This window comes from Rhincodon typus, chromosome 18 (genome assembly GCF_021869965.1).
Source record: "Rhincodon typus isolate 14 chromosome 18, sRhiTyp1.1, whole genome shotgun sequence".
NCBI classification, from domain to species: domain Eukaryota; kingdom Metazoa; phylum Chordata; class Chondrichthyes; order Orectolobiformes; family Rhincodontidae; genus Rhincodon; species Rhincodon typus.
The window spans coordinates 15466120-15481508 of NC_063349.1; the positions used below are offsets into that span (position 1 = coordinate 15466120).

Sequence of the window (15389 nt, forward strand, 5' to 3'; positions counted from 1 at the left end):
AAGTTTTAAGAATATATACTAATAGAAATTCAGAAAAAAAAGCTTATTTTATTGCTAACATAGAAAATATTTAACTTGTACATTTGGATTCAGTTACAAATCAAACATTGTCATACATGGCATTAAATCAGTATCAAATGTGATATTTGATTTATGTAAATAGATTTTAGATTTCATATAGTTGCTTCTAAGCAGACATTTTGCTCTTAAAAAGAGTCAATGAAAGGATTGTGACAAATTCACAGGACATAACTGTGTAATATTTGCCAAATTGGCTCTAGTTTATCAATTTAAAATATGCATTGCCTCTTCATTACATTTTGTCATGAACGTGCTGTTGATTTTTTTTTGTATTCCTTTTTTTTCACATCTATTCTCTTTTACACAAAGGAGGTCACTTCCCATGCACAGATAACTGTCACGTGACCTTTGTGAATCTAAAGTGCGATTCTTCCAAAAAGAGGAGGCGTGGACGTAAATCGCCGTCGAAGGAGGTGTCACACATTACAGCAGAGTTCGAGGTCGAGATGAAGTCTGAGGAGGTGACAGGTTAGTAGCTGCTTAAGCTGGAAGCTGGTCAGCTCTTCAGCAATGGATGACACCACTGGGCTCCTATGGCTCGTAGTGTAAATATTGTTAAATATGATGGGGAAAACAAACTCAGATATAGAATTTAATCAAAGTATTTCCTTGTTTATACAGCAAAATTATGAATTTAAGAAGTTTTAGTTCTCAGCCAAGGAGACCAAGAAGTTTATTTTTTCCCCCCAGTGGAAGGAATTTCCCAGATCATCTGCTTGAGAAATTTTATTGGGATTTTCACTTCTGTCAAGGAGATAAAATAATTTTGGTCAGGGTAGGCAGTGTATATATTGTGAAGCACAAAGTTGTCTGCTGTTATATGGGTCAGAACAGATTAAGCACAGAGTTTTTCAGCTGTCTATCAGTATTCATAAGTTTTTGTTTCACCAACTCTAGCAAGGAACTGACTGTATGAGCCAACGTCCAATAGCTCGGGAGCATCTCCAGTTTAAGTTGTACACCCCTTGCTGTCGAACTGATCGAAGACCTTGTGGAGAGTTCCCTCTGACAGATACTTCTATGATGTAACAGAAGGATATTCATTAGAGAAAGTTTCAAATGTGAAATTAATTAATGTTAAAGAACAGTTTTTAGGCTTTCCTTTCCCTATTAAGGAAGAGCACCTACAAGCTGTAACACAAACAGAAATTGCTGGAAAGGCTGAGCAGGTCTGGCAGCATCTATGGAGAGAAATCAGAGTTCATGTTTTGGTTCCAGAAACCCAGAAAGCTCTGAGGAAGGGCCACTGGAACTGAAACATGAACTCTGATTTCTCTCCACTGATGCTGCCAGACCTGCTGAGCTTTACCAACAATTCCTGTTTTTGTTTCTGATTTACAGCATCCACAGTTTCTTTTGGTTTTTGTACTTTTTTTAAACAAAGAAGGCAATAAATTGACATTTTTCACACATCATTGCCAACAAATATAATAAGCACATTTAAAAGATACGGAAACTTGAATCTGGTTGCTGCAAGTAAGTTAGAAATATATTTTAGGGGTTATACATGGACCTGCTTTAGGTTGGCCTCTCACATCATTGCAAACTCAAGGTCACCAAAATCCTGCTGTACTTGTAGTTTGCACAAAGTTCTAATCACCTGGCAGCATCGAGCTTGGTGACCTTCATCAGCTCACTTTATGCAGCTCCTTTATTTCAATACTCTCATCTTCACTTTCAAATCCTGCGCGAAAATGGCAGTGAGGAATGTCAGATCGGCCATGATCCTACTGAATGATGGAACAGGCTCAAAGGGCCGAATGGCCTATTCTTATGCGCTTATGGTTTCACCTCTCCATGATCTATGTAATCTCCTCAGGTCCTGAAATCCTTCAAAATATCAGTACGCCTCTAATTTCTTTTATAACGCAATACCTTTCCTATGCTGCCTCTTCACAATGCACAGATGCTGTTCTGCTCACTAAATGTATTTCTTGTCAAAGCCTTGCCCTTGTACAAATATTATCAGGTTTATATATCTCAGAGGTTTCTGATTGTATTCACTTAATCTGCTTTGCTATATGCAAGTGGTTGATCTAGTTAAGATAAAAGGATGCAATTCTATGTAACCTGATTTTCAATGAAAACCTTTGTGCAATATGGTGCCTTATTTTACATACACATAACAAGCTAGACTAGTGAAATATTCAGAAAATTGGCTGGAGTATGAAGATTTGTAATTTGCAACAATCAATGAAAGTTAAAATTGAAGAAGGGTGTGCAATGATGGATCTGTGTGATGTCTGTACACCTAAAGACTAATTTTCGTGTTCCTCCTTAACGTTTTAATGAAGATGGAAAGTGTATCGCAGAAAATGGGGTCCAGTATGTGATCACCAGATGGTTCACTGTACACCAGAAAACAGTCATTCACAAGCCTTTCAAAGTGCTACTTAAAAGCAATCTGCAGTTTTTTTTTGAAAAAGAACAATCTTTTCAAATGTCAAAATTTTGAGATGACGAGATAGAGCTCCAAGATTTCAGCCTGGAGCAGGCACCATAATGATACCTTTCTCCACTGAAAGGCCAAGCATTGAGGAGCAAGTTCCGCTCAAGAGTAATTTTGCTCATTGCATGAGCCTTTCTCCCCACTCATTTCTGTCACATTAAATCGTCGATCAAACCATTTCTCTTTGCTTCCTCCCAGCTGCTCTGGTGACCTTATACTCTTTTGTCCTAAAGGCCTACCTAGAGCCTGCTCTTTTACATTTTTCCTTTTGCGAATGTGTGTGAAGTGGACAGCAAAGAGAAGTTTCATGTTTTCTGCTCTTTTCCTCACTGCCTGCAGTGAAATGTAATTTTGCATGGTAAATTTAAACAAAAGTGGATTTTCAATTAAGTGTAATTATGCTGTAGGACTCTTTGTTTGGACCTGTTCCAATGAATTATTGCGTGGAGTTCTGGCCATCACACATTTAGTTCTGTGGCCTGTTTGATTCAGTCATAGCAAAGACAGTTCATAAAATCACAAGAGGTAGAGGAGAATGGAATCATGGAATGATTATAGCCCAAAGGAAGCCATTCAGTCCATCATGTCCATGCCAGTTCTGCAAGGGCAACCTAGCTAGTCCTATTCCCCACATCGCTTACTAATCACTAGTAACGCCAGGCCATCCATTTTTTTTTCCATTTAACTGAAGGCCTTCATCCCTCGAACCATTCTTGGAAGTGTTTTCTTCACATGGTTGGGATTAACTTGCAGGTTTTGTCAACAGTTTTTATTTCAAAGCAACTGCTGGACTTAAATTTGGCAATCACTGGGGTTTTACAGGTTTTACAATAAACGCCGTCTGCAAGGCAACAGTTAATTGAAGTTTATATTATTGTGCAATTAGCTACCCATATTTTTGCTCTTATTTTAATACTGAGTTATTACTTATTCAGGATGATTGCATGTCAAAGATTCAGGAGACTGTTTGGAAAGGTAAAATCAGTGCTGTTGGTGTCAAGGCAGCATCAGTATCACGGGGAAATGAACTTGGTCCATGTAATCACAGTGTAACCTATTCACAAGTTCACAAAGGAGTGAAGAGTGAAAAATCCAAACAAAATTGGCATTTTAGTCCTTAAAGCCTCAAGGCTGTTGTGCTCAACCCACCTCCTACTAAGGTTAAGTTATCTAGAGTTTACATCATTCTTTACGTTATATATTAATCTATTTACTGTGCACACACTTGCTGCACAACTATACCATAGTAATTAGCAAACATATAATACCTGTTCATACTTTGCTTGACAATCACTTGCCCAACGGATTATTTACCCAATTGGAAACATTACTGTTAAGACACAGAGATTACCTTTACACATATTGAAATATAAGTGGATATCTCAAGCTTAGCCCTTGCGTATCCAGTGTCTTACTATACTTCAGAGAGAGGCTGCTGCTTTGCGAGAACTGTAGGTCCTTTTGCTGTTTTGCATGATTTTGTTCAATTGCCATGAGCAGAAGCAAAGATGTTTCCTTTTGTTGATCATAGTAGCTTTTCCCTAACAATGATGAGCTGTGAATTTGATCCAGGCTGGTTACCTTATGTTGAAACATATGTTCATTGATCTATGTAGCCAATTAAAGTCAGTATAAAACTCATTACCAATGAAATAAAACCACAGATTACAACTGATGATGTGTACTGCCGGAAAACAATTTGGTGACCTACAAAGTGTCACTCACTCACTCTGTTTCACTCCAAAATCCCCATGCAACCAAAATAGAGAAGATTGGCAAAAAAGATAGATTTAGGACAAAAAATTCAGTTATGTTTAGTTTTTTGAAAAGAAGTTGAAGTAATGAGAAAGAAGGAGAATCTGAAAAAAGTGTACTTTTGAAAAGAAGTTTTGATTTAGAAATAAAATATGCTCATTTTGAAACCGTACCAGTCTATTCATTGCATCAACTCATTGTGAACTGCCAACCAATTGTATAGGATTTATAGGCTCTGCATTTTTGTTTGACAGGATAATTAGAGTCCAAAGCAGGGATGTCCAAATGAGATACAAGTGATAACTCAGATCAGTGGTTCAGGCAAATGGTCACTAAAGCAGGTCTCTAGCTCCCTCTATTGGTAAAATTGGAAATTATATAAACAAAGAAAGGACGAAGTGCTAAAACTCAGTTTTGAGGAAAGCCAGACTCTTTCATATCGTGCATTTGTCTAAGATATCATACTTTTCTTTATAACAATTGAAGTAATTTGTGTAGATCACAGAGCAATGGGATCGTGACCAGATAATCTACATTTTTATCCAGCTGTCATTAATATGAACAGATGTGTCCATCCATGTCAGGAATTTGTTAGAAACTAAGCTAATTTAAGTCAGAGTTTTTGTGATTTCAGCTTTCTTGCATATAACCTAAGAGATAAGATTCTGCACAAGAAAGTATGAAAGTTAAATTAAGTGGTTGCACTGATGTAAAGTTTTTGCTGGTATAGTGTATGCAGATTATTTATTTGGAATACAAGCAGGAAGCACGTACCATGCTCGAGTGGAACTTCCCCTACCAGATATGAACACTTGGAAAATGACAAGGGAGCAGTCCTTGACTTTTATTTCTTAATTTGAATGCACAGAAATTATTGGCTGCCTGTGTGTATTTGGCAGATGCTGTGAGTTCTGAAATAACAAATCTGCTCCATTTTGCTCGTTGTTAGACAGCCCATGTTCATCAAAATTGATCTTGTTTAAACATTTCAATAAAATGCAAGTTGTGGAGAACATCCAGCGACAATTTGCTAGATATCTGAAATGAAGGAGATGAATTGAGAAACACTGACTATTAGTGCTTGAAAAATTTGGCATGTTCATTTTTAATGATTCTTACTGTTACGCCTTGATCCAAATATTAAAGGATTATTTAAGTGGACTGCTTTCAGATGACTTCCCTTGGTAATGGGGTAGTAGACGCACAATTGTTTTAATAAAAGCCCTGCACAATGACACTCCAAAGCCATTGAACAATGCTCACAGGATTTCAATGTCAAAATCTGCTTGTTGAACAGATCCATAAAGTTAGCTCAGGTGGCAGGTTAGCTCAGGCACTCTGGTGAGTGATGCCAAGAGCATGGGTTCAATTCCTGTACTGCTGAGATTGCTATGAAGGTCCCTCTTTCCCAACCTCTCCCTTTGCCTGAAGTGTGAAGACCTTCTAGTTAAACCACTACCAACAGTCTCTGTCTAAGTAGGCAGTAGCTCTATGATCCTCTGGGACTCTGGTGACTTTACATAGTTTTACCCAATCTTGACATGCTCCAACTAGTGATCACCAGAAGAACTGTTCTAGGCTTTTTTAAATATGCCAGATAGCAATGTTGTTTCTATCTTACATGGTACTAGGAGGTGCATAATTGCAGATTTCCTACTCTTGGTGACTCATCAGCTGCCTTAAAGTGCATTTCAGATTCTTGCATCCTTTCTAGAACATAGAAAATAGATCAGAACAGCACAGGAACAGGCCCTTGGGCCCATAATGTTGTGCTGAACGTGACACCAAATTCAATTAATTCCTTTGCCTGCCCATTGCCCATATCCCTTCACCCCTTTATTCCTTGCATATTCATGTCTAAAAGTCCCTTAAACACCTCTATCATGTCTGATTCCACCATCACCTCTGGTAGCGCATTCTAGAGTTCTACCACTCTGTGTTTAAAAAAAAAACTTACCCCACATCTCCTTTGAACTTTCCCCCTCTCACCTTAAATGCATGCCCCCTAGTATTAGACATTTCAACTCTGGGGGAAAAAAATTCTGACTGTCAACCCTAACTATTCAGCTCATAATTTTATAGACCTGTATGAAGTCTCACCTCTGCCTCTGCTGCTCCAGAGAAAATGACCTGAGTTTTCCTAGCCCCACCTTATAGCTCCTTTCTAGCCACAAGCTAATCTCTGCTGCTGCAACTCTGGTCTCTCACTCGTTGCCAGTTTGAACCTTTGATGACCATGCCTTCAAGTGTTTGGACCCTATGCTCTGGAATTCCCTGTCTAAACCTCTCTGCCTCTGTTCCCTTCTGTATTTAAGCCGCTCCTTAAAATCTTACTTTGTCCATATTATTGGTCATTTGCCTTGATATCTCCTGTTCTATATAACTTGATCTCAGATTTATTTGACAACACTCATGAGAAGCATCTTTGGAGACCTCGTTCCATTAAAGACAGAACATAAACACAATTTGTTGATGGAATTCGTCCCAGCCATCAAGATAGGTGATGGGTGATTCAATGGTCAGCTTGGTCACATGTCCCACAACTTAGGACCAGAAGAACCACTAGCCATAACAACCGGGAACAGAATCATAGCTGAGGAAGGGTCTCCGGACCCAAAACGTTAACTCTGTTTTCTCCTTCACAGATGCTGCCAGACCTGCTGAGCTTTTCCAGCGACTTTGTTTTTGTGTTAGGAACAGAATCATGGCAGTTTTACATAACAAATGTTCGACATTCAGCTCATTGTACTTGCTGGATGTTACGGGCAGTGGGTGTAGATTGCCCATGGGTTCCCATCCGTGGGAAGAATGGTTGCTGTACTGTCACTTAACAATCAAGTGGCCACTGATATAAAGAGTGGAGCTGAGAATTCTGCTCTTTCGGTACGGGAGGTGTTGCCAAAGAGAGTCACTGGCCTACTGAAAGGGTAGCAGCCCTGATGCTCTAGTGGTGCCAGGTGGGATTGATGGCCACACCTAGGGCCATGGGCAGTCCCCAACAGAGACTGTCACTGGAGCCAGGCAGCAAATTAAGTGGGGAAGTGGGCAAGGATGTTGGGGAGCCAGGGAGGAGGGAAAAGAGGGAAATGTGACCTTGAGGGTGGGACTTCCAGGCACAGGACCATAAAGGAGGACTCTGTTCCCAATAGCCCACGTAGCTGAGGCCGTCAGGCTACCCAGCGAGTGTAAAATCATTGAGAGCTTTTGGGAAGAAACTATTTCTTCAGTGCTGATCCCTTGCTGTCTCCCGATGCCATTGAAATGTTTCTTTATAAACATTTAACCACTTTCCTTTGAAAGACAGTTTGAACTTGGACAGAATTAGATGGAATGCACAATCCACTTGGAGTGTGCTGATCTTAATGCTCCACACAAGACTACTTCAAGTTGACTTCACCTCACCTTACTGGCAATTACCAGTAAGGCATCGAAATCTCTGCTGAACCTCTGGTACTATGCTAAATGAGGCTAATAAATCACTCCGAACAACAGGATCCTGTAAATCTGCCCAGTCATCTGTGGAAGCTCCGGTTAGAGTCATGGTGTTCCCATGGAGAAAGAGGAAGCTTTGAAGAAGAGCTCAAACCCCTTGGCTCTTGTCTCACTGAGAGATCGAGAATCAGGAGCCTTGTCTGCTTACTCCTACAACAGGGAATGTGACCACTAATTTAGCTGGTTTCAGGATTGTTTATCGCCTTAAACGCAGTATACTCATCGGTCATTAATTTGGGGTTGACCAGCTGATAAATCGTTAAATGAACTGTTTGAGAATAGGTGGTGTTCAAGATAGCCTAACCATTAATGAAGGATTCTACGTTGCCTTTTTCTTTAGAGTCTTGCAACATGGAATGTGTACGCAAGAGGATGGAACAAAAGCTGCAGACAGCAATTAAAACACTAAGGAAGTCCATTAATAAACAACAGTTCTATATTCAGTTCTCTGGGACGGAATATGAAGTTGCCCAGAAACCAGCAAAAATACACGAAAATCAGGAGGCATGCAGCACAGGTCAGGTGCTCCAGGATGGCAAGTGTAGTAAGTATTATTCCAGGATGGTACTGATCATTGTGAACAGCTTCCAATCTAACCAAGACACACTGTGAAAACCTACTGTTTAAAATAGTTCATGCAGATTTATGGTAGGGCTTTGTGTATGATATTTTTGACGCATTCTGAATTGCACTAGTGTTAATTGATAACATCAAAGCAGCAGATATGAATCTAAGACTTCGGATGAAAATCCTTGCGGAATTGCGTGGATCATCTTCAGTGGAAGATCACTCAAATCCCATTTTAAGCCATTTATATGCAGGTTCTGCAGATAGTTCACTGAGCAGTGGCCTCTTATTTTCACAAGGCCTTACAATAGTGCTTTTTTGAGAATTTCAAGGTAAAGTACTTTGTTCAATTATTGGTTTTAAACTATTCTCTTTATTTTGAATTTTAGGCTCCCTTACTTTCAACATGATCTTTAACCAGATTAGATTGATAACCAATAGAGGCTGAAACCTTCCCATACTCTGTTGTGGAAGAGAGCGGAGGACCAAGTCCAGCAACGTCCTGATCTGAGCCACATTTCCTGTAACAAGGGCCCCTGCTAACCATATTCCAATTCTGTGGAGGTGGGAGGAGGAATGAGTTGGGACCCTACGTCCAGAGAAAGTTCAGATGGGCGGTGGGGTCAGGAAAGGTGGGTGATGGCCAGGAGAGAATGTCCACCTCCAGCACACTGGCCTAGTTTTAATGATGAATGACGGGCCCTCCAACCCTCACCTTCCCACCCGCCCCATATGCCCCCTTAATGACCCTTCCTACCCCTCATACTCCCATGACCCTTGAAATGCCCAAAGCCACCTCCATTCCTCTTTTTATCCTCATTACTCCTCCTACCCCTGCCGTGTCCCACTAACCTGACAGCCCAGGATTAGGCCCCACTCACCATTTTCAAAGGGGTCCCAAGTCAGATAGGCTAGAACTTCTTCCCAGTTACTGACAATGAAGAATTTAGATAACGTTAAACCCACCAGATTAAACTAGAGTTGGTTTGATGAGCCATCCCAAAGTAAAACAAATACTACAGTGTGTTACGATCCTTATTAAAATTTTAATCATAATTTGATTTTTTTTAACCGAGCAATGGACCTCATTCAAACACCAGCAGATAGCCAGTCCTCCAAACAGAACAGTGACTTCTAAAGAACAGTCACTGGACTCAAAATGTTAACTGTTTTCTCTCCACCAATGCTGCCAGACCTGCTGAGTTTCTCCAGCATTTTTATTTGTATTTCAGAGTTTCAGCATCCACAGTTCTTTGTCTTTTTTAATGTCATTTATTCATCAGTGATTGCTGGGATTATTTTGGCTCACAGTGTGAAGATATCCTTTACAGTGTAACAGGATGATCAGTTGTGAAACATCACTATATAATACGTAGAGTTTCCAGTCACTCATAATTTTGTCTTCTTGTTCCAGTCAGCTGTGAAACAGGCCACTACTACAGTGGGGAGCACAAGCAGTGTCTCCTGTGTCCTCCAGGAACCTACCAAGACACGAAAGGACAGCTATCCTGTGAGCCGTGTCCAAGCAACGATGGACAAGGAATGGCTGGAGCTCGGAACGTGTCTGAATGTGGAGGTGAATTCCTGTCTTTTGCTTGTAATTACACTTTGCTGTTCCATCAGTAGAAGTCAAGAACCTAGATGCAAATTAAAGATGATTTGATAAAACTCTGAGTGAGACTGACTTGAGACTGTTATTGGGATAACATGGTTTCTTCAGAGAATCCAAATCCTCAAAATTATTACTCGTGTGAAAGTCGACTGGTATTCTTTTGGTAAAAATGTAGACTTTGACCTTTGCACTTGTATATGGTACACATACAAATGTCTATGTTATACCCTGCCTGATTTCCATCATGATGACATGAATGACATTTGGATGCAGTCATCAAAAGCAGCCATGCGGGGGTTGGTCACCTGAAGTAGAACGGGGCCGCTTACACATACACTGCCATTCTTGCCACCTCCTGCAGCCTGCTCAATTTCTAGGAATTGGGTTGGAATCACGTCTCTGATTAGGCAATCCTTGCACCTCACCATGTGTCAGCCCAAAGGCAAGAATGTTGTGGTGCACCTATTGTGATGGATAAGGTCATCCACCCTCTTTCGCCATGCATCCAAATTTTCAGGGACGTCCCCATTGTAGTTGCAATCTTCATCCAGGATTTCTTGGGCTGAGAAGCAGGCCTCCTCTTGTCCCAGGCCTCCTGAGCAGGCTGGAGGTAATCCTATAAGGGAAACATCACTAAAACCATGGAGCCACCACACTTCTAGCCTCTGCCATTGCTGTACCAGTTTGCTGTTTACTGTTGTCCCTTCATCTTCATTACTGCTACAACCTAGCCAGGCAAAAAACAGCTGTACCATAGGCAGTACCAAACAATTCCATCCTTCATTTTTTATTCTAAATTTACTACTACAAATAATGGTTTGTAATTGTTCATAATTTGTTTCAGGCCAGTGCTCTCAAGGACATTTCTCCTCCGATGGATTCAGACCCTGTAGGTCATGTCCATTTGGCACCTTCCAACCAGAGCCAGGTCGCACTCAGTGTTTTCACTGTGGAGGTGGATTGATGACAAAATATGAAGCAGCAGTTTCATTTCAAGATTGTGAAACAAAAGGTAAATTCAGCATTTTTTCCATCCATGGTATGAAAACAGTGCAAGACTGCAAAGTCTCCTCCTGTTGCCATCATACTTCAAGGCTAGATGGGAAAGGGTGAACTGTAAGGAAGGTGCAGAGATGCTTCAGTGTGATTTGGAAGAGTTGAGTGAGTGGGCAATTGTATGGCAGATGAAGTATTATGTGGATAAATGTGGATTGGTAGCAGAAACAGATTATTATCTGAACGGTGATAGATTGAGAAAGGGGGAGTTGCAATGAGGCCTGGGTGTCATTCAGTCACTGAAAGTAAGCATGCAGATACAGGGGCAGGCAGTGAACTGGTATGTTGGTATTCATGGCAAGAGGATTTAAGTACAGGAGTAGGGACATCTTATAATAGGGCCTTGGTGAGACCACACCTTCGGCATTGTGTGCATTTTGGTCCCTTTACCTGTACTCTGGCTATTGAGGGAGTGCAACAAAGGTTTACCAGACTGACTCCTGAGATGACAGGATTGACGTATGAAGAGAGTCTGGATCAATTAGGACTATATTCACTGGAGTTTAGAAGAATGAGGGGGGGATCGGATAGAAACCTATACAATTCTAACAGGACTAGGCAGTGTAAATGTAGGAGGGATGTTCCTGATGACTGGGGATTCTAGAACCAGGAGTCACAGTTTAAGGATACAGCGTAGGCCATTTCAGACTGAGATGAGGAGAAATTTCACCCAGAGAGTGGTGAGCCTGTAAAATTCTCTACCACAGAAAGCCGTTGAGGCCAAAACATTGAATGCTTTCAAGAAGGCGTCAGGCATAGTTCCTAGTGCTAAAGGGATCAAAGTGTAGGAGGAGAAAGCAGGAACAGAGTACTTAGTTAAATGATCAGCCGTGATCATATTGAATGGTGGAGCAGGCTCGAAGGGCTGGATGGCCTACTCCTGCGCCAATTTTCGATGTTTCTATGTTTGTTTCCTCATTTAAACTTCATCAAATATAACATAATCTATGAACCAGCAGAATTGGTATTAATGTATTTAAAATGCTGCATTAAAAAAATCCATTGGAGCACCTAAATTAAATCTCAAACCCAAGAGTGGTAACCTACCACCATTTTATTATGTGCCTGAAAATGTGTTTATTTCAAAATGATTCATCATCTTCTGAGTAACCCAATTTTTAAATGTCTGAAAATTACTTTTCAAAACTGTACAGAACAATTTGCATTGGATTACAGCACTTAATTTCTTAGTAAATGAAAATAATTATACACAGAAAGCATTTTAAAAGCTTTTAAACTTTGGCTATTAGTATCTGACTTTTAAAAAAAGCTCGACTTTGAGTCTCCTTAATAAGACTCCCAATAGTGATGCCTGAAGAACTTCACTACAACCCTTCCGCCAGCATGAAAACCATTACTCCCTGCTTCTTGTTAGTGAGCCACATTGCTACTGTCACTTTTGTACTGTGACCTGTACCTTTTCTCACAGGTCTGTTGTGTGGTAATGCGTCAGGTGCCTTCTGGAAAACCATGTATACCACAGCAACAGCATTGCCATCCTCAATGGTTTCTATTACCTCTTCCAAAAAATTCCAGCAAGTTAGTTAAACACTCTTTCCCTTTTGAAATCCATGCTGACTGTTCCTAATGAACCTGTCTTTTTCCATGTGATTACTAATTCTATCCCAAATTGTTTCTCAATTTCTTCCTACCACTGAAGTTAAACTAACTGGTAATTGCTGAAATTATCCTTAAAACCTTTCTTGTACAAATTCTCCAGTCTTCGGGCACCTTCCCCAAGTCCAGAGAAGACTGAAAGATTATGGCCAGGTCCCCTGCAATTTCTGTCCTCACTTCCTTCAAAATCCCTTGAATGTGTTTCATCTGGTCCCAGTGCCTTTTCAACATTCTGTCAACAATGTGTCCAAGATTTCTTCCTTATTCCTGGGCAGCATCCTGTCTTATAAAGACAGGAGTCTTGACCTTCAATTTTCCTCACATCTGGCAGATGTTATTTTCACATTAAAAGGTGTTAAATAAATGCAACTTATATTGTACATGGTAGTTTTGATCTCTTAATCAAGGATACTGTCTGATATTGGCACTCTGACATCAATTTTACCCATTCTATTTTTGAATTCTACAAATCATTATCCTGTTCACATGGTATATAATGTCACAACAGGAAATCTTTATTGGCAGCCTAATTACTTCCTGGTTCAAATAGTGACCTTTCTCGTCCTTTAAAAATATTGTGGTGTTATGTTTTGTTTTGTATAGACTTTTTGTTAGCATATATCATTCATTGCTTTGAGAAAATAGTTTTACTGTTCATAAACCTTTCCACAGTTCATTGTTCTCCTGGTCACTATTACAACTCCACCACACACAGATGCATAAGATGTCCAGTTGCAACTTATCAGCCTGAGTTTGGCCAAAACTACTGTATTACCTGTCCTGGAAATACAACTACAGATTTTGATGGCTCCACAAATGTCACTCAATGTAAAAGTAAGTAATCGCCAATGTATTCTCTGGTTTGTGTTTAAAATTTTGGTTCTCTGCAATAAAACAGCAGACCTTGCAATAGTCAGGAGTCAAAGACTGGAAGATTGGGAGCAATTCTCAGAAGCAACATCATGTTTTTAGAATGTCAATTTTTTTTTTACTTTAGAATGAAATTGTAACTAGGAGTCTATTGTCTTGCTTGTAATCAGTCATGACAATATTGCAGCACATTGACATTAATGGAAAAGATAGTTGGACAAGATGTAGACAGGCTGCCCACTCACTATTACCAGTGATTCTGCAGAACCACAGAAGAATCCCTCTGAAACATTAAGGTGGTTTGCTAATGCAACCTGATCTGCTCACAGCGAAGTTTCTTTGTAACCTCTGACTGTTATCAAAAGGCTTTAGATTTGTAGGTATATTACTTTCTTTCTTACCACTGCAACAACAATCTTAAACATGATCTTCCACAATGCTGTGCTCAGATCTCACCTTTAAGCGCTGTTCTGTTTGCGGTAAAACTGCTGGGTGTTGCATAATTTTACATCTCCCTGAGCTGCACTGATTTCTACATAATGTCACTTTACCCATTATTTGGTATCCCCATTTCATATTGGACCTCTGTTCTTGACAAGCCTTAATTAATTGAGCTGGAAACCAGTTTCCACCTGTTGAGTGTAGAACATCCAACTTTTTCTTCTATCATCAAATGTGATTATCCTGTCCCTGCACATCAGTCATGTACGCCTCTCATGCACCCCAGTTTGTTCACTAGCTCATCTTTTAGGAGTAGAAACTTGCATAAATGATTGCATGGAAGAGTTATTCGAGCTTGCCTCCCCAGCATAGGTGGGTTTTTTTTAATTTGTTCACAGTAAGAGGGTCTCACTGGCTGGGCCAGTATTTATTGCCTATCCCTAATTGCCCTTAGAGAAGCTGGTAGTGACCTGCCACCTTGATTTGCTGCTAAAGGTACACCCATAATGCTGTTAAGAAGGGAGCACACTAACAGTGAAGGAATGATGATATATTCCCAAGTCAGGATGGTCTGTGGCTAGGCGGGAAACTCGCAGATAGTGTTCCTGTGCACCTTCTGCCCTTTTCCTTCATGGGTTCGGAGGTATTTTCAAAGGAGCCAGGGTGAGTTGCTGTAGCACATCTTGTAGATGGAACATGCTGTTTCCAGTGCATCAGTTGTGAAGGGAGTGATTTTTTTGAGGGTGGTGGTGGGACGTTCATCAAATGTGAAGCTTTAACCTACATTTTTTTGAGCTTCTTGCATGACATTGGAATTGCACAACGAACCATTGCACTTTAGGCAGTTGGAAAGTATCTATCACTTGTGCCTGGCACTTGGTGGCTAGGTTTCAGGGCATCAAAGAGAGTGTTACTCACTGTAGAATTCCTAATCTCTGACCTGCTCTTGTGGTCACAGTACTTTTATAACAGGTTCTGTTCAGTTTCTAGTCAATGGTAAGACCACCAGAATGTTGATAGTGGGCGATTCTGTCATACTTTGCGTTTGCTTCAGTAAATGATGTTGAACACTGTTCAGTTATCAGTGAACATCCCTACTCTGACCTTATGATGGAAGAAAGGGCATTGAAGCAGCTAAAGATGGTTGGGCCTAGGACACCACCTTGAGGAGCTCCTGCAAGCATGTCTGAGATGACTGACCTCCGACAACCACAACTGTCTTCCTTTGTTCTAGATGCGACTTGACAAGCGGAGAGTTCTCCCTCTGACTCCAATTTAGTAGACTTTCTTGATGCCATATTCAGTCAAATCCTCCCTTGATACCAAGGACAGTCATTCTCATCTCATCTTTGGCTCTTTAGCTCTTTTGCCCATGTGTAGATGAAGACTGTAATGATGTCAGGAGCTAAGTGGCCCTGGAAGATGCCATTATGAGCATCATTGAGCAGC

General features: G+C 40.5%; 1 protein-coding gene across 2 annotated transcripts in view; it reads left to right on the plus strand.

The window, feature by feature from the left end:
- Positions 1-15389, plus strand: part of scube1 (signal peptide, CUB domain, EGF-like 1) — a 130659-nt gene that overhangs the window by 108253 nt on the left and 7017 nt on the right. For both annotated transcript variants that reach the window (XM_048607679.1, XM_048607680.1), the window contains 5 exons: positions 391-549; positions 8118-8321; positions 9759-9920; positions 10801-10968; positions 13302-13463. In XM_048607679.1, coding sequence (XP_048463636.1) covers positions 391-549; positions 8118-8321; positions 9759-9920; positions 10801-10968; positions 13302-13463 — 855 coding nt within the window. The remainder of the gene's footprint in view (positions 1-390; positions 550-8117; positions 8322-9758; positions 9921-10800; positions 10969-13301; positions 13464-15389) is intronic.